The 19,699-nt window shown below is 41.0% G+C and overlaps 1 protein-coding gene across 1 annotated transcript; it reads left to right on the top strand.

Annotated features, from left to right (window-relative positions):
* The first annotated feature begins 15,249 nt into the window (after positions 1–15,249).
* Positions 15,250–19,204, top strand: LOC110565339 (interleukin 36 alpha). Its single transcript, XM_021662995.2, has 5 exons — positions 15,250–15,302; positions 15,554–15,612; positions 15,705–15,818; positions 16,273–16,412; positions 18,438–19,204. The coding sequence occupies exons 2-5, from the start codon at positions 15,597–15,599 to the stop codon at positions 18,648–18,650; spliced, it is 483 nt and encodes a 160-aa protein (XP_021518670.1). The 5' UTR covers positions 15,250–15,302; positions 15,554–15,596; the 3' UTR covers positions 18,651–19,204.
* The last annotated feature ends 495 nt before the right edge of the window (positions 19,205–19,699 follow it).

The raw sequence follows: 19,699 nt of genomic DNA, 5'->3' as shown, positions 1-19,699 counted from the left end.
AATCCATGAGCAAGGGAGATCTTTCCATCTTCTGATATCTTCTTCAGTTTCTTTCTTCAGAGACTTGAAGTTTTTCTCAAACTGGTCTTTCATTTGCTTGGTCAGTGTCACCCCAAGGTACTTTATGTTATTAGTGGCTATTGTGAAGGATGTTGTTTCCCTAATTTCTTTCTCGGCCCTTTTGTCTTTGGTATACAGGAGGGCTTCTGATTTTTTTGAGTTGATTTTGTATCCTGCCACTTTGCTGAAGGTTATAACTAATAGTTTAGAAATTCTGGGTGTTTTGTTTTTTCATATGAAGTTGATAATTTTTCTTTCAAGGTCTGTAAAGAATTGTGTTGGCATTTTGATGGGAATTGCATTGAATCTGTAGATTGATTTTGGCAGAATGGCCATTTTCACTATGTTAATACTACCAATCCATGAGCACGGGAGATCTTTCCATCTTCTGATATCTTCTTCAATTTCTTTCTTCAGAGACTTGAAGTTTTTCTCGAACAAGTCTTTCACTTCCTTGGTTAGAGTCACACCAAGTTACTTTATGTTATTAGTGGCTATTGTGAAGTGTGTTGTTTCTTTAATTTCTTTCTTGGCCCTTTAGTCTTTGGTATACAGGAGGGCTTCTGATTTTTTTTTTAGTTGATTTTATACCCAGCCACTTTGCTGAAGGTGTTTATCAGCTGGAGGAGTTCTCTGGTTGAATTTTTGGGGTCGCTCATAACATCTGCAAATAGTGATACTTTGACTTCTTTTCTGATTTGTATCCCCTTGGTCTCCTTTAGTTGTCTTATTGCTCTAGCTAGGACTTCAAGTACTATGTTGGAGAGATATGGAGAGCTTTGCCTTGTCCCTGATTTCAGTGAGATTGATTTAAGTTTCTCTCCATTGAGTTTGATGGTGGCTATAGGCTTGCTGTATATTGTCTTTACTATGTTTAGGTATGTGCCTTGTATCCTTGATCTCTCCAAGACTTTAAACATTAATGGGTATTGGATTTTGTCAAATGCTTTTTCCGAATCTAAGGAGATGATTATGTGATTTTTTCTTCTTCAGTTTGTTTATATGGTGGATTACATTGATGGATTTCTGTATATTGAACCACCCTTGCATGCCTGGGATGAAGCCTACTTGGTCATGGTGAATGATATCTTTGATGTGTTCTTGGATTCTGTTTGCAAGTATTTTATTGAGTATTTTTGCATCAATGTTCATAAGAGAGATAGGTCTGAAATTCTCTTTCTTTATTGGGTCTTTGTGTGATTTAGGTGTCAAGGTGACTGTGGCTTCATAGAATGAGTTTGGTAATGTTCCTTCTGTTTCTATTTTGTGGAATAGTTTGAAAAGAATTGGAGTTAGCTCTTCTCTGAGGTCTGGTAGAATTCTGCATTGAAAACATCTGGCCCAGGGCTTTTATTGGAAGAAAAAAATTGGTGACTGCTTCTATTTCCTTGGGGGATATAGGACTATTCAGTCTTTCTACCTGATCTTGACTTAATTTTGGTAGATGGAATCTATCAAGAAAATTGTCCATTTCCTTTAGATTTTCAAATTTTGTGGCATATAGGCTTTTGTAGTATGACCTAATGATTGCTTGGATTTCCTCACTGTCTGTAGTTATGTCCCCCTTTTCATTTCTGATTTTGCTGATTTGGGTAGTTTCTCTCTGCCTTTTAGTTAGTTTGGCTAAGGGCTTGTCTATTTTGTTGATTTTCTCAAAGAACCAGCTCTTGGTTTCATTGATTCTTTGAATTGTTTTGTTTCTAATTTATTGATTTCTGCTTTGAGCTTGAATATTTCCATCTGTCTGTTGTTCTTGGGTGTGTCTGCTTCTTTTTTTTCTAGGGCCTTCAGATGAGCTAATTAAGTTTCTTGTATGCGATGTTTCAAATTTCTTTTTGAAGGCATTTAGTGCTATGAACTTTCTTCTTAGCACTGCTTTCATTATGTCCCATAAGTTTGGGTATGTTGTGCCTTCATTTTCATTGAATTCTAGGAAGTCATTAATTTCTTTCTTTCTTTCTTCCCTAACCCAGCTGTCATTGAGTAGCAAGTTATTCGGTTTCCATGTATGTGCAGGCTTTTTGCTGTTTCTGTTTTTGTTGAGGTCCAGCTTTAGACCATGATGGTCAGATAGGATACAAGGGATTATTTCAATCTTCTTGTATCTGTGGAGGCTTGCTTTGTGACCAATTATATGGCCTATTTTGGAGAAGGTTCCATGAGGTGCTGAAAAGAAGGTATACTCTGTTGATTTTCGGTGAAAAGTTCTGTAGACATTAGGTCCATTTGATTTAGGGACTCTGTAAGTGCCCTTATTTCCCTGTTTTGCTTCTGACTGGATGATCTGCCCCTTGATGAGAGTGGAGTGTTGAAGTCTCCCACTATTAAGATGTTGGGATAAATGTGTGATTTCAGCCTTAATAATATTTCATTTACAAATGTAGGTGATCTTGTATTTGAGCATAGATGTTCAAAATTGTGATGTAATTTTTGTTGAAAGTCTATTTCATTAGATATGAGGATCACTACCCCAGCTTGTTTTCTGGGTCCATTTTCTTGAAAGACATTTTCCCAGCCCTTTACTCCGAGGTAGTGTTTATCTTTGTTGCAGAGGTGTGTTTCTTAGATGCAGCAGAATGTTAGATCCTGTTTCTGCAACCATTCTGTTAGTCTGTGTCTTTTTATTGGAGAGTTGAGTCCATTGATGTTGATAGATAATAGTGACCAATGAGTGTTATTTCCTTTTATTTTGGAGTTGGTGGTCCTACTGTGATTCATTGCTTGTTTTCTTTTAATTTTTGTTGGGAAATTATCTGTATCCTATATTTTCTTTGGTGTAGTTGTTTTCATTGGATGGGAGTTTTCCATCCAGTATCTTCTGTAGGGCTGGGTTGCTGTGTAGATATTGCTTAAGTTTTGTTTTGTCATGAAATATTTTGCTTTCTCCATCTATGTTGATTGAAAGCTTTAGTAGTCTGCGTTGGCATCTGTGGTCCCTTAAAGTCTACATGACATCTGCCCAGCACCTCTGGCTTTCATAGTCTCTGATGAAAAGTCTGGTGTGATTCTGATTGGTCTACCTTCATATGTTACTTGACATTTTTACCCTTGCTACCTTTAATATTTTTTCTTTGTTCTGTAGGTTTAGTGTTTTGACTATGATGTGACATGAAGAATTTCTTTTCTGGTCTAGTCTATTTGGTATTCTGTAGGCTTCTTGTATGTTTATGGACATCTCTTTCTTTAAGTTGGAAAAAAATTCTTCTATGATTTTCTTAACAATATTTTCCAGTCCTTGGAGCCGGGAATCTTCTTTTTCATCTATTCCTAATATTCTTAGGTTTCATCTTTTCATGGCATCCTTGATTTCTTGCATGTTTTGTGTTTGGGACTTTTCCAATTTACTTTTTCTTTGAGAGAGGTATCAATTTCAGCAAGTATATCTTCAGCACCTGAGATTCTCTCTTCCATGTCTTGTATTCTATTGGTGATGCTCACCTTTGTGGTTCCTGATCTTTTCTCTAAGTTCTCCAGCTCCAGGATTTTCTCTGTGTTTTCTTTATAGATTCTAATTCTGTTTTCATGCTTTGCATCATTTCCTTCATCTGTTTGAATGTGGGTTCTTGCCTTTCTATAATGGCTCCTATTTTTTTGTTTGTTTCCTCTATATACGCCACTAATTATTCCTCTACTTGGGCAGTTATATTTTTCTGTATTTCTTTGAGAGCTTTGTTCATTTCCTCTTTTTGTTCCTCTAATAACGGCATAAGCATAGCTTTAAAGTCATTTTCCTGTGTTTCTGCTGAATTAAAATATCCATTGATTTTGGGGGTTGCTGGTGGAGCCATGATGTCCTGATTTTTGTTGGGTGTGTTCTTACCAAACTCATTCTATGACCTCTGGCCATTTGCTTATCTGTAACCTTCACTATTTGTTCCTGGAGTCTGTACTTCAGATTGAAACCATCTTTCTCTGGTGTCTGGAATATTCTTCAGGAAGATGAGAGCGGTCCAGTGGTTTGAGTGTGTAAGTTGTTGCTTCAGCTGTACCTGAGGGAGAAAAAGCCGCTGGCTCAGAATCGCTATTGTGGGGGAGTAAGCGTGTGTGTGTGTGTGTGTGTGTGTGTGTGTGTGTAATTGTGTTGAAAGGGAGAGTGCTAGAGGGTATAGATGCTTGGGATATGGGGGATGGTAGCAAGCACAGGAGGGTATGTAGATGCTAACTCTGTTCGGTAAGCACAGATTGCGGGCACAAAGTACCTGTGCAGATTTCATGAATACCCAGTGGTCTACACTCTGTGGCGGGCTCTGCGGGCTGGACTCTGAGCTCTGTGGCTGACACTGCAAGCCGGACACGTATACTGTTGCACTCTTGTGGACTCTGTGTACCTGGCGCTGTGCTCTGTGCTAGAAGCTGTGGGCACAGCAGGATGGGCTTTGCTCTCTGAGTTGGACAGCGCTGTGTGCTTCCTACGCTGCCTCCCCCTCAGCCAAGGAGGGAGAACAGAAGTCAGTCATGGGGGAAATGCTGGGGTTTGATTGTTCTCACTCTCAAATCCCAAGAAGGGAGATCTGTGCTTGGAGCAGCCAGCACTGCTCTCTTTGCAAGTTGCTGCATGCACTGCGGGCCGCTTCCTCTGCTTCCACTGCGGGCTGTGGTACCTCTGCCACTGCTTCTGCCCTTTACAAGGAAGTGCCCGAGAATTGATTCCCCAGGAGAAGTCCACGGAGATGTCCGAGGTTGACCTGTGCCCTATTGGTTTCAGTTCAGGGTTTGTGCCTCTTCTCCCTGGAAGCCTTGGTGCCATTGTTTTGGGTTCCACTGCCCCTCCACTCACCAATTCGGAGTTTCAGCTCCTCTGTCCCTCAAATACAGTGCGCGCTGGTCACTGCCATCTTGGATCCATTCTTCTTTGTATTTTTGACGTGTTAACATAGTATGCTACGAGAAGGTTGTTCCCTGGTCATTTCTATTTGGACTTATAATTGCCTCTTACATTTGAATGTCTGCTTAGATCTCTAGTTCTGAACTTTTATTGTTATTTTGTTCAACAAAATCTTCATGACTTTGTTTATGTCAGCTCCTTCTACCATGTGGATACTGAGTATGGTATTTTGATCATATTCCAGAGTTCTTGGATATTGTGGTAATGCTTGTTTGTTTATTTCTCTTTATTGTTTTTAGAACACAGTATTTCAAAAATCTCCTTCATCCCTGATAATTTTCTGTGATTAGATGGATGTATTGGTAATGCAATCTACTATGTCCTTTGATTAGGTTCATTGAGTTATTTGCATTTTCAGCATTATTTTTCCCCTTGAATCTTGTCTAGTCCTGGAACTTATTTTGAAAAGAGGATATTTTTAATGACAGCTTCAATATCATTGCTTATAATGAGTCTGTTTAAGTTGTTCATATTTTCTTTTTTTTTTCTTTTTTTTTTTTTCAATGCAGTTTATTCAGGAACATTGAACAATCCTCGGACCCCGGGGAAAGCCAGCCCATAGCTTAAATAGCCTCTGGGTAGCCAACCCAGGTGTGCAACGGGGGCAATGCAGATAGGTCCACATACATGGAAGCAAGCCAGATCCTCGGCCTTAGCCAAATGTGGAGTTGTTCGTGACAGAGAGCACTCACCATCGGGAAGGTGGAAGGCGGAAACCAGCTCCATCTTTAAGGCATAGCATTCCGCAGCTCTCTACAGTTCCCCCTTTTTGTTTTAGACGCATCAGGCAAGAGTAGAGGTCTGATCTCTGATATTAGAAATAAATTGGGACTTTGTACAGATGTTCATTTAGGTGTCATCCACCCAAAGAGCATCAGACCCGTCCGATACCTTTTTCTCAGAGGCGGGACCTGGGGCATCAACCCGCATGCAATCAGACATGCTCTTCTCTGGGTCCAAAGCGGCTGACCCTGAGTGCAGTGCTTAGCCTCGCATCCTGAGCATATCATTTTAGCTTTTTATGGTATCCAACCATGCTTGGGGAGAATGTCCTGCTTCAATGGCTGTAAAGGCCTGAATGATCATGGCTGCATCACACTGTTGTGAGACTCTAATCTTGCATATATACCACAGGCAAACCAAGGAGACCAACACCAGAAGGCCTGCTAACACTCCCATGCCCGCCCATTCCTTCAGATGATTCATGGCTGCAGCAATCCATGTTGATAATCCTGTGGCTAGTCCTGCGTCCACTCCGGTAGAATTTACCGTGACAATGGCCACTCTCAGCTGCTCCATCGTAGTATCGAATTCTCCAGTCCAATTACCTAAAATATAGCTCGACAATTGTTTAGACAGATTTGCAGCACAGGAAAGATTCTCATGTTGTATGCTAGTGACACAAAGTCCAGCATACTTTCATTGATAGCCAGGTTGAGCGATTTGCCATAGGGTATCAATTTGCTCCTGCAAGAGGTCAATCCTCTGATTGAACACCATCAAGCTTCCTTTTAGTTGAGCATTAATTCCTTTATGTACAACTAAGGCATGAGCTACATTGGCTCAATGATTATTCAGGGTCTGAGCAGTCTGCCCAGTATGACTCATGGCTAATGCCCTGGTGGTAGCTCCAACAGCCGTCAATGAGATGGTAGTAACAATGGTGGCTGTAGTTCCAAGATCCCTTTTCTGTCTGAAGAGAGTCATAGCGTGAGGGGCATCAATGGGCATAGGCACCCAGTGAGGCATGCGAGTAACCAGGGCATACCTAACTTTACTAGCATTCCAGCATTGGGCAAAAAAGCAAGTATCATTACCACAATTACTTGGCTCTATCTGGCTAATAATGAATAAAAATGGGAGATATAGACAAACAGGTGTGGGCTTATAAGAAATATTATGAGAAGCCTTAACCCCTCTTTGGAACATCCTGCGTCAGTTCTAGAACTAGCAGTGGTGGTGTCCGAGGTCTGAGTAGGTTCAGGAGACCATTGCCCCCAGGGGCGAGACGTGCTCCATGCCAATTGACTAACTCCATGTTTTCCTCCAATTTTGAAAGTCATTTAAGGTTCTTAAATTATTTTTTTCCCTTTTTTCTTAAATTTTTCATCAATTACACTTTATTCATTCTGCATCCCCCCCATAAGCCCTTCCCTCCTTCCATCCCAATCCCACCCTCCCTCCTCCCTCTGCTTGCATGCCACTCCCCAAGTCCACTAATAGGGGAGGTTCTCCTCTCCTTTCTGATCTTAGTCTGTCAGTTCACATCAAAAGTGGCTGTATTGTCCTCTACTGTGGCCTGGTAAGGCTGCTCCCCCCCCCAGAGGGAGGTGATCAAAGAGCAGGCCAATCAGATTATGTTAGAGGCAGTCTCTCTTCACATTACTATGTAACCCAATTGGACTCTGAACTGCCCTGGGCTACATCTGTGCAGGGGTTCTAGGTTATCTCCATGAATAGTCCTTGGTTGGAGTATGAGTCTCTGGGAAGTTCCCTATGTTCAAATTTTCTTGTTCTGTTGCTCTCCTTGTGGAGACCCTGTCCTCTCCAGGCCTCTGAAAGCCTCTGCCCTTCAGACTATCAAAGCAGATGCTGAGCCTGATGGGCAACTGTTGGGCAGAGTGAACGGAATTTTAGGTAAGTTGTTCATATTTTCAGGGAGTAGTTTTGGTAGATGATGTGTACATAGAAATTCTATTTTCTCTGAATATCCAGCTTTCCAACATATAAATTTTCACAGTAATTTATAAAGATATTCTGTATTTCCTTGAAGCTATTTATAATTACATCCCCTTTTCTATTATTTATTATAAACATTGTATATAAATATTTGTTGTATATATTATCTTTAATACAGATCTCATTTGTTCATGACACACTTCTGATATCTAATTTCATTAATTTGAGTGTTACCCCTCTTTCTCTTTGATAATGTCAGGTTAGCTAGGAGTTTGTAAATCTTACTAACTTTACAAAGAACTATCTTTGGTTGATATTATGTATTGTTCTTTTTATCTCTGTTTCATTAATTTTAACGATGTCAATTTTCTTGGTAAACTTTTCCAACTTTTTTATACACATAGCTGAAGTTTTAAATTTCAATTTTCAGACTTTATAAAAAGTGATGGGTTGAATTCACCTGATTGTTTATATGCACTCTCAAGTCCTTGATCATTTTTACCAGTAAATTTTTAGAAAGCTTCTATAAAGAAAAAAACAAAACAAAACAAAACAAAAAAAAACCACTGTAGTCGGAACAAAATGACAGCCTAAAGATTGGGAAAGGATCTTCACCAACCCTATATCTGACAAAGGGCTAATATCCAGAATATTAGCAAGAAGTTAAACAACAAAAAATCAAGTAACCCAATTAAAATAATGGGGTTCAGAGCTAAACAGAGGATTCTCAATAGAGGAATATCAAATGGCAGAGAAACACCTAAAGAAATGTTCAACATCCCTCATCATCAGGGAGATGCAAATCAAAATGACAATGAGATTTCACCTTACACCCATCCTAATGGCTATTATCAAAAATTCAAGTGAGAACACATGTTGGAGAGGATGTGGATAAAGGGGAACCCTCCTCCATTGCTGGTGGGAATGTAAACTTGTACAACCACTTTGGAAATCAATATGGTGCTTTCTCAGACAATTAGGAATAGCGCTTCTCAAGATCAGTTATAGGTCTCCTAGGCATATATCCAAAACATGCTCAAGTATGCAACAAGAACAGTTACTCAACCATGTTCATAGCAGCTTTATTTGTTATAGCCAGAATCTGAAAACAATCCAGATGTTCCTCAACTGAGGAATGGAGACAGAAATTGTGATACATTTACACATTTACATTCATGGAATACTACTCAGCAATTAAAAACAAGGAAATCATGTGGTATCCCAGAAAACAAAAGGCACACATGGTATATATTCACTTATAAGTAGATATTAGATATATAATACAGGATAAACATACTAAAATCTACACACCTAAAGAAGCTAAGCAAGAAGGAAGACCCTGGGTAAGATGATCAATCCTCATTCAAAAAGGCAAATGGAATGGACATTGGAAGAGGGAGAAAACAGGCAACAGGACAGGAGCCCACCAGAGAGGGCTGTTGAAAGATTTTACCCAGCAAGGTATCTAAGGAGATGCTGAGACTCGTAACCAAACTTTGGGCAGAATGCAGGGAATCTTATGAAAGAAGGGGGAGATAGGAAAAACTGGAGGGGACCAGAGCTCCACAAGGAAAGCAACAAATCAAAAAAATCTGGGCACAGGGATCTTTTCTGAGACTGATACTCCAACCAAGGACCATCCGTACATGGAGATATTCTAGAACCCCCAGAACCCTGGCACATATTTATAAAAAAAATATGAATAAAATTTAAAAAGTGAAAAAAAATTTGAAGTCTTCATCTAGAATTTTACCTATTTTGTTTTCAATAGTTATACTCCTTTGGAGAAGTCATGTTGCTTTGCTTTTTCATGCTTCTTGCAATTCTGTGTTATAATCTGTGCATTTGTTGGTTTACCTATTTCTTTGGATGTGGAGGTCATCTTCCCATTGAGCAACTTATACTTCAAGTCTCAATACCGTCACCATTCAGTAAAGAAAGAGCAAACTCCTCTAAAAGAAACATCAAACAATACAGGATATAGAAACACACTGAAAACATAATTTAGCCCACTAGTATACTGTAAACATCATCAGTGACCACAAACACATGAGACAGTAAAAAATACTGGAAAATGTGCTATAAAATTAAGAATCATTTAAGATAACAATGGAATAGTAAATCAATGGCATAAAGGAAGGAGACAGGTGAAAAGGAGAAATAGAGAAGCTAGGCTAAATATATGAATGGAGAAAGAAGAATGTTATAGAGAGCTAAATAAAGGAGGAAAAGCCTAGAAAAAAGCAATTTAGAAGTGAAAATTTTTAAATTTGCCAATGGTTTAAAAAGTTTTAAAACAAATAAATTATTAAAAGACAAAAATCTGAATATTAAAATTAATCCTCCACTGCCTTAATAAGAAAAAAAGACCTGCAAATGTATAGATTATGAGAAAAAGGGGAAACATCAGGACTTAGAACTTGGGGAGGGGCATGCATGCAGAGGGTGAAGGAAGGGAAGGATTGGGGTGGGAGGCGGGAGGGAACCACAGGGGAGATACAAAGGGAATAATCCGTACAAGAACAGTGTAATTAATAAAGAAAAAAATGTAAAAATAAATAAATAAATAAATAATTTTTTTAAGAAATTAGGAAAAAGAAAAATATTCAGCCCAAATAGGAAGACATGCATAAGCAAAATATGAGTATGTTCAAGAGAATAACAAACCAGAAAACAGAAATACAGCAAAGTCAAAATCCTGCTAGACATAAGGGTGGGGGTAGAAAGAAGAATTACAAAAGGTAAAATGAGGAAGGTGGGGTGTTAGATTAGCTTCTTTCCAGGCTATCAAAAATTGGAAGCTACTGGGTTGTTTCCAGCTTCTGGCTATTACAAATAAAGCTGCTACAAACATGGTTGAGCAAATGTCCTTTTTGTGTACTTGAGCCTCTTTTGGATATATGCCCAGGAGTGGTATGGCTAGATCTTGAGGAAGCACTATTCCTAGTTGTCTGAGAAAGTGCCAGATTGATTTCCAGCGTGGTTGTACCAGTTTACATTCCCACCAGCAGTGGAGAAGGGTTCCCCTTTCTCCACATCCTCTCCAGCATGTGTTGTCACTTGAGTTTTTGATCTTGGCCATTCTCATGGGTGTAAGGTGAAATCTCAGGGTTGTTTTGATTTGCATTTCCCTAATGGCTAGTGAGATTGAGCATTTCTTTAAGTGCTTCTCTGCCATTCGGTATTCCTCTACAGAGAATTCTCTGTTTAGCTCTGTTCCCCATTTTTTAAGTGGATTACTTGGTTTGCTGCTTTTCAGCTTCTTTAGTTCTTTATATATTGAGTGAGTTGTCCCAGAAGCAAAAAGACACACGGTATATACTCACTCATATAGACATACAACATAGGACAAACCCACTAAAACCTGTGCATCTAAAGAAACTAAGCAAGAGAGAGGACCCTAACTAAAATGTCCAATCCCCATCCGGAAAGGCAAAGAGGATGGACATCAGAAGAAGAAGAAAACAGAAAACAACCTAGGAACCTACCACAGAGGGCCTCTGAAAGCCGCTGCCCTACAGACTATCAATGCAGATGCTGAGCCTGATGGGCAACTGTTGGGCAGAGTGAAGGGAATTTTATGTAGAACTGGGAAATAGTAAGAGCTGGAGAGGACTGGGTCTCCACAAGGAGAGCAACAGAACAAGAAAATTTGAACATAGGGAACTTCCCAGAGACTCATACTCCAACCAAGGACTATTCATAGAGATAACCCAGAACCCCTGCACAGATGTAGCCCAGGGCAGTTCAGAGTCCAATTGGGTTACATAGTAATGTGAAGAGGGACTGCCTCTGACATAATCTGATTGGCCTGCTCTTTGATCACCTCCCCCTGGGGGGGAGCAGCCTTACCAGGCCATAGTAGAGGACAATGCAGCCACTTTTGATGTGAACTGATAGACTAGGATCAGAAAGGAGAAGAGAACCTCCCCTATCAGTGGACTTGGGGAGTGGCATGCATGCAGAGGGAGGAGGGAGGGTGGGATTGGGAGGGGAGGAGGGAGGAGCTTATGCGGGGATGCAGAATGAATAAAGTGTAATTGATGAAAAATTTAAAAAAATCAAAAAAAATTGGAAGCTACTGTTTCGTCCAAGGTCAGTTGAACAGATGGATGCATATGTTTTCAGTGCTGTTGTAAAGTCTGTACTGAGCAAGTGTCTGATGTCCACTAGAGCTGTCATTACAGTGGTAGTTTTCTTTCTCCATGTACCACAGGCCTCTGTCGGCAGTGCTTATATTTGCACTGCACGGTCTGGAATATTATCTCCCCCGCCCAACACTCTCTAGGTTGTAGGGTCTGGCTAATGTCTTAGGTGAGATGTCTCCCAAGTGCATTAGGACTGTGGGAAACAAACAGAACAGAAATTGGTATGGGTAAAAATCTCTGTCTTCATACATTCAAGACATAATTGCCCTGTTGGAGAAACACAGCTGTGGATGTCCTGTTGTGGTGGTTTGAATAAAAATGAACCCCACAGAGTCATAGTGAGTGGTACTAGCAGGAGGTATTGCTTTGTTGGAGTAGGTGTGCCCATGTTGGAGGAAGGTGTGTCATAGGGGCAGACTTTGAGGTCGCAGATGCTCAAGCCAGGCCCAGTGTCTCATTCTCCTGTCTCTTGCCTCTGTTGTCTGTATGTAGAACTCTCCACTGCTTCTCTAGTACCAGGTCTGCCTGCAGCCTGCCATGCTTTACACCGTAATGACAATGAACTAAACCTCTAAACTGTAAGCCAGATCCAATTAAACTATTTCTTTCTAAGAGTTGTTGTGGCCATGGTGTCTTTCACAGCAATAGAAACCCTAACTAAGACAGTTGTCCAACCTTGGAACTTCTGAGTTCTCACTCTACAGCAGTAAACAAAGGTGGATTCAAAATTAGATCCACATACTGGCCTTGGGCTCAAAGTTACCAAACTCTTAGAGTTATTTTCAATTGATGATGTCAGTTCCTAGCCATCCAAGGTAGGTTGTGCACTTCCAGCCTGACCTGGGTCTTTTGCTACTTTCACCATTTGTCTTTCTAGTATTTGGTCCTACTTTCCTCAGCTGCCTCCATGTGCCTTTCCTCACTCAGTGGCTGTGTCAGAACAAAATGAGTCTCTGACCTGTTCCCTTATCAGTCCCCTAGAGTAGTTCAGTTTTTACCAGCAGATTCTTAGCATGCTGATGCCCTCTAAATAATATTGTTTGACATAGTAGGATTTCTCTCCACTGCTGTCTCATCTCTTACTAAAACCTGCAAACCCACTTCAATCCTGTGAGGGCTGTGGTTTGTACCAAGTATAAGATTTTTTATCTTTTGGAAACTGCTTCTATTTACCCTTCCCCAGCCAGCCAACTATATCACTGAGGCTCTACTCGGGTCACTTTTCCATGTTTTCTGTCTGTTTGCTTTCCACGAATCCTTTTATTACTTTCCTGGATTCCCAAGGCTGTTCTTCTATTTCTCTCTTCGATATAATGTCTATTATTTAGTATTCGGGCTCCTTCATACTTCACACAGAGTCAGCCTATAACTAGCCATCCTACCTAAAAATCCATCTGAACTGATCATTTTGGGATATTATTCTACTGTGTTCCAGCTCCTTTTATTGTCAGTCTTTTGTTTATGTGAAGGAAATGCATTTTTATTATTTGTTAGTTTTGCCTATTGACTTTTGTATTTAATTTATGAAATGTTATCCTAATGAAGTTATAAGTTTATTTCTTTTACATAATCCAAAATCTTTGTACTGTGTCCATGACTCTTCAAATATAGCTTCTTTTTTTATCTTTCTCTCTCTCTCCTTCTGTTTGGTGCTAATAAAGTCCATTGTATAGTTTTCAGAGGTTGGAGGAAAAAAGCATGGCTTCAGGGCTCTGAACCTGTTCCTTCCCAGCCCCAAGCATACCCAGGAAACTGACCTCTTTCTTTTTGTGTTGATTTGATTGTGTTACTGAACATGGGTGTATGCTATAAACACAGAAGGCATGGCAAAAATGTTTTGAGACAGGGTTTCTCTGCATATCTGTCTATCCCGTTACTCACCATGCAGACCAGGCTGAGTTCAAACTCAAAGAGATCCACCTGGCTCTGCCTCCAGAGGACTGGAATTAAAAGCATGCACCACCATGCCCCAATGGTATGGTATGTTCTTTTCTTTCAGGTATTGGTTCTGTAGGTTGGAGTAGAGCCCGAGTTTTTGTGTTTCTGACCAGATTCCAGATGACGCCAATACACCACCCATAGTCTACACATTAGAATCAAATGTGCGCACAATTAGCAATGTCTAAAGGTTTAGTTTGAATACATATGATTTGAGTACAAATGTCTTCCTTTTGAACACTGAACTACTGTTTTATTGGGGTTGTCCTTAAGCAGGGAACCGGTCTAGTAGATGACTCCAGGGAATTTAGTACATACTAGTTACTCTTACAGGTAACTTGCTGGCTACTAGGGTCCCTCTGAGAAGTCTGATCATTGTCCCAACAGGAGATAGGGAGGCTGGGATCTCATCCACTAGTACTTTAACTCATTTGTCCCTGAGATGGAAGCCAATGAGATATGAAGATGACATGGTATGGGATCTGTCAGAGGTAGACTGTGAACTCGGATATGGGGAAAAGCATCAAAATCATTATATCAGTTTCCTTTTGGATCTAATGAAATGCTCTCTGACAACTGATAGGCTACCTGACAGCTAGGCTTTGAAGGTCTCAGCCCAAGCATGGTAAACATGGTACCAGCAGGCCCTGCCCTCTCTGCTTCCCTCTCACTTGATAAACCATTGGATTCTCTGATTTGGCCACTTCCTTATGCCTGACTCATTCCTAAGGGCAACCACCAAAGTCCAGCTATCAAAATTGCCTACTTGGCTATACTGACTGACAAGTTCAACTAGAACCCACCAACTCATTCTAGCTCATGGACCTCCCCCTTTTTTTCTTTTAAAAATCATTCTTGCAGAGCATTTTGCTGCTGTTTCTGCCTGATTCCGAGTCAGCTACCTTGTGTCTCTGTCTTGCTTAATAGAGGATCTGCTTGTCTTAGAAAGTGCTGTTTGAATGTGTTCTGTGCTTAACTCAAGGTCAGAAAGGAGCTAAGATATGGGTGAGCAGTCCAGAGTTGGCTTTGCTTTGGGCAAAACTTGTTGGTGCAGAAAGAACATACATGTTGTCTGGGAGAAGGTGGAGCATCCACTGGAGTTAGTCCAAGGTGACTTATATGAGCTTAAAAGTTACATAGGACTTAGAACACAACTTTTCCTCATCCACCCTTGCACTTGCTGCAGGCCCCTCCTAGTAGGAACAATATTCTAGCACTTCATTTTACATCACCTAGTCCAGTCATCCACCCAGGGGAAATCCCATGATGGTTTTATCCTCAGTCAGGTCAGAATTTGTAACTGTATTTCCTGCTTACTACACTTACATGCTTAGCATGCCCTTCCTTTTCAAGGCTCTCTGATAAGTCACAAGCATGTTGTAATTGACATTTATTCCAATAAATGCTCAGCAAGCCCTCTAACACAAAGAACCAACAATTATCTAGGGTGCCAGGCAGTCCAGGACACACTGAGGCAGGACTTCCTTTATGCTGTGAATAAAAGGCCTGGACCCGGTAGAGCTTGTCAGAGAAGCTGGGCACAGCAGTGGCTGTAGCTCTGTACAGCGCAGACACAGCTCTTCTGCGATCAGGTTGGAGATGCAGCCTGTGGCTTTCACTCACTGATCAGAAGCTCTTGCTGCTTGACTCTAGCCTTAGTGCTCTCTGTCCCCTTGTACTTATATGGGAGTTAGAGTTTCTGCTTCTTTGGGGCAATAAGCTGAGTCTCAGGATGTAAGAGGAGCTTGGTGAGACTTGGATTAGTGAGTCACTGTTAGCTGGTCACCAGCTCCCCTGACTTGGGGTCAAACTGGGACTTAGGACTAACTCTGTTCCTCCTTAGGGTCAGTCTGCTAGTTTGGCAGTTCAGAAACAACAGCACCACAATGAGTATGGCTACAGGTAAAGATCAACTTCATGGAAGACCAAAAGATTGAAAAGGGGATATGTTCTGTGCCTTTGTACTTACGAATCCACATTTACCTTCTTTACAGGACAAGGCGCAGCAGTACCTTGGCGAACATACGTTCAGGATCTTAGTAGTCGTGTGTGGGTCCTTCATAACAATGTCCTCACTGCAGTCCCAAGGAAAGAACGGACCGTTCCAGGTGGGTAGCCTTGTGGCAGTCCTTGCTAATTCTGTGGGTCTGTCCGCGTCCATTCATTTCTAGCCTTATCTAGAGATGAACATTGCAAGGATAGTTTAGACTAAAGGGCAGGCATAGACTTGGACAGCCATAGGATGGATCAAGGAAAAGAAAAGAGACTCTAGGAGTAGTAGAGGGTTAGGTTGAAGAAGTGGTGGAAAAAAATTTCTGTGAAGGTTCAAAGAGTCAAATAAGAAAAGGAAAGATCTATGAGATTAATTGTTGACTCTATGAGAAGTTGATGTCTCTAATAGAAAAAGATACACAAATGAGATACATGTCTGAGCCAGGTGGTGCATGCCAGGGTGACATGAAGGTTGGTGAGAAGATTCAAGCCTCTATTTCTATTTCTCTAGTTTAGAGCTGATGCTTTTGAAGCACAAACTGAACTTCGCTTTTCGGCTTTCATTCCCAGTCACTGTTACCTTAATCCCGTGCCTATATCTGGAGACTCTTGAGAAGGACAAGGGGGATCCCATGTATCTGGGAGTGAACGAACCTCAGTGCTGCCTGTTCTGCACAAAGGATGAAGGACAGCCTGTGCTGCAACTGAAGGTGAGTTCAGAAGAGAGGAATCTGCTCTCTCCTGGCCAGGGGAGAGGAACCTATCTACTCCATACAGCACCCACTTGACAGAAATGCTGATTTTCAAATCTTTTAAAAAACAGTTCACAGATAATCCTTACACTGATCTATTGTTCACTTAAGAGTGCACGAATCACTAAAGAATACGAAAAAAATAGGGGTATTTTGAAACTAGGTTTTTAAAATAGCATTTTCTTTTATTTTACAAAAGTAAGTTTTGTCAAAGATTTTTACTGCTCAGTTACTGCTGAGTGTCCGTGTTCATAGGTACAGGCATGGGTCTGTGTGCATGTGTGTGCATGTGTGTGTGGTTCAGAGACTAACACTGGGTTTCTTCCTTCATCTCTCCCCTGTTATTTTTAAGATAGCACCTCTCACTAAATCTGGTGCTTACCAATTAGGCTAGGTGGGCTGGCTAGTGTAAAAAGCAATAGCAAGGGCACTTAAATTGTCACAAAGTGGATGAGTTTATCATAGTATCTTCTACACAAAATAACTTTTTGTGAAAAAAGATAAATATCAACAATGGGCATCTTAATAACCACGACTTGCCATTATAAAAATATACATTATAATAAAGCAATTACACTAGACCTCATGATCCTTTCAATATGTGGTCATACTCAGTTTTATAACTAAACAAAAACATTATTTTCAGCTAGGAATTATTTTGCTTTTTGACCAGTTGTCAATGTCAAGATACTTTGAGTAGTGTGGTGGTTTTATGAAAATGGCCTCCATGGACTCACAAGAAGTAGCACTGGAGTTGTGGCCTTGTTGGGATAGGCATGGCCTTGTTGGAGGAAATTTATCTCGGCTTTCCTCCTGCTGTGTGTGGATTATATGTAGCACTCTCAGGTCCTTCTCCAATGCTGTGTCTGCCTGCAGGCTGCCATGTTTTCTCACCATGACAATAATGAACTAAATTTCTAAAACTGTATGCCAGCCCCAATTCAAGTTTTCCTTTATAAGAGTTGCTATGGTCATGGTGTCTCTTTACAGCAATAAAACCGAAACAAGGACAGGTGGTTACAATCGGAGGCAAGAGTGTGTTAATTGTGTAGTAAGAGGGCAAAGACACAGCTAATCAAGCCACAACACACAAAAATGATAGCCCTGACAAATATGTCCATAGTGCTAAGATTGGAAAAATTTTGCAGAAACATTTGTATTTCACTCAAAATTTATGCTAACTATAATGAAAACATTCTTCAAACATCTTTATTTGTAGGAAACAGGAACTAAGAGGCTAAACCAACACTATATAACCTCCAAAACTTTTGTTTATTTATTCTTTCAAAACTTCACATTAAGCTGGGTGTGGTGGTACACGCCTGTAATCCCTTGTGAGGCAGGTGGATCTCTGTGAGTTCAAGGCCAGCCTGGTCTACAATGTGAGTCCAGGATAGCCAAGGCTACACAGAGAAACTCTGTAGAAAGAAAGAAGGAAAGAAAGAAAGGAAGGAAGGAAGGAAGGAAGGAAGGAAGGAAGGAAGGAAGGAAGGAAGGAAGGAAGGAAGTTCACATTAAGAGTGACTGAGCCAGGTGGTGGTGGCAGCCCACACCTTTAATCTCAAAATTTGGAAGGCAGAGGCAGACAGATCTCTGAGTTCAAGGTCTGCCTGGTCTACAGAGTGAGTTCTAGGACAGCTAAGGCTACAAAAAGACACCTTGTCTTGAAAAACCAAGAAGGAGAGGGGGCTGAAACATCTGGACACGATGCCACCTACCTCTGCTCTGAGCATTGAGGGTACCCAGAGAGAATTTGCCTCAAAACACTGAAAATACCAATCTACAGACAAACAAACAAAATTGAAATGTGTGTCCTAATGTTTCTACTCTACTCGTAACATGTATTAGGGGCATATGATTCTTAATATTTGAGTATGAAACGGAAGTGTCCAGGCCTGCTTTAAAAGTGGAGGCTGATGTTAGAGACAAGAACACAGTTCCTGTGGTGATGTTTCTTCCTGGGTTCTCCTTCTCACCCACCAGAAAGGAGACATAATGGAACTGTACCGCCAAAAGGAACCTGTAAAACCCTCTCTCTTCTATCACAACAAGAATGGCACAACCTCAACGTTCGAGTCTGCAGCCTTCCCTGGTTGGTTCATTGCTGTCTGCTCCACAGGAAGCTGTCCACTCTTTCTGACCCAAGAGCTAGGGAAAACCTCCATCACTGACTTTCAGATGAGTACAGTGCATTAAAGTCAATCTTATAATGGATGTTGCTTCCCAAGCAGAGAACCCTGTCTTTGCTTCCACCATTCTAGCTCTCAAAGCCCTTCCTTCATGCATGAACATTGTTATCCTGTCCAATACTTTAAGGAAAGACAGCTTTGCTCATGCTATGCTGGTTAGTTTGTGTCAAACTGAAACAAGATAGACTATATCTGGACACAGGGGTCTTTTCTGAGACTGATTCTCCAACCAAGGACCATGAATGGATATAACCTAGAACCCCTACTCAGACATAGCCCATGGCAGCTCAGTGTCCAAGTGGGTTTCCCTGGTAAGGGGAACAGGGACTGTCTCTGAAATGAACTCAGTGGCTGGCTCTTTGACTCCCCCTCTCCCCCAAAGGAGGAGCAGCCTTGCTAGGCCACAGAGAAGGACATTGCAGCTAGTCCTGATGAGACCTGATAAACTAGGGTCAGATGGAAGGGAAAGAGGATCTCCCCTATCAGTTGACTTAGAGAGGGGCAGGGAGGAGAATGAGAGAGGGTGAGTGGGATTGGGAGGGAATGACGGAGGGGGCTACATCTGGGATACAAGCTGAATAAACTGTAATTAATATAAAAAATAAAAATTTAATTAAAAACTATAGACTCAACTGGGAAGAAGAAATTTCATTTAAGAAAGTATCTCCATTATCTTGGCTTGTCAGCAAGTCTGAGGGGTATTTTCTTGATTAGTGATCGATGTGGGAGGGCTCAGACCACTGTGGTTGCTGCTACACCTGGGTGGGCAGTCCCAGAGTGTATAATAAAGCTGGCTGAGCAACCCATGTAGAGAAATTAGTATTCCTCTCTGGTCTCTGCTTCCAGTGCCTGTCTTGAGTTCTTGCGCTGACTTCCTTCAGTGGTATCTGAGTGTTTAAAATGAAATAAACCTTTCCTTGCCAAGCTGTTTTTGGTAAGTGATTTATCACAGCAACAAAGAAGCAAACACACACACACTTTCCAGAGACAGAAAGCAGGTTAAAGGATAATGCACAGAAAAGCTTGAGCCTAGAATAGGAAAAAAGAATCTGTTAC

This window comes from Meriones unguiculatus, chromosome 8 (genome assembly GCF_030254825.1).
Source record: "Meriones unguiculatus strain TT.TT164.6M chromosome 8, Bangor_MerUng_6.1, whole genome shotgun sequence".
NCBI lineage: Eukaryota > Metazoa > Chordata > Mammalia > Rodentia > Muridae > Meriones > Meriones unguiculatus.
This window is presented reverse-complemented; position numbering and strand designations above follow the sequence as displayed.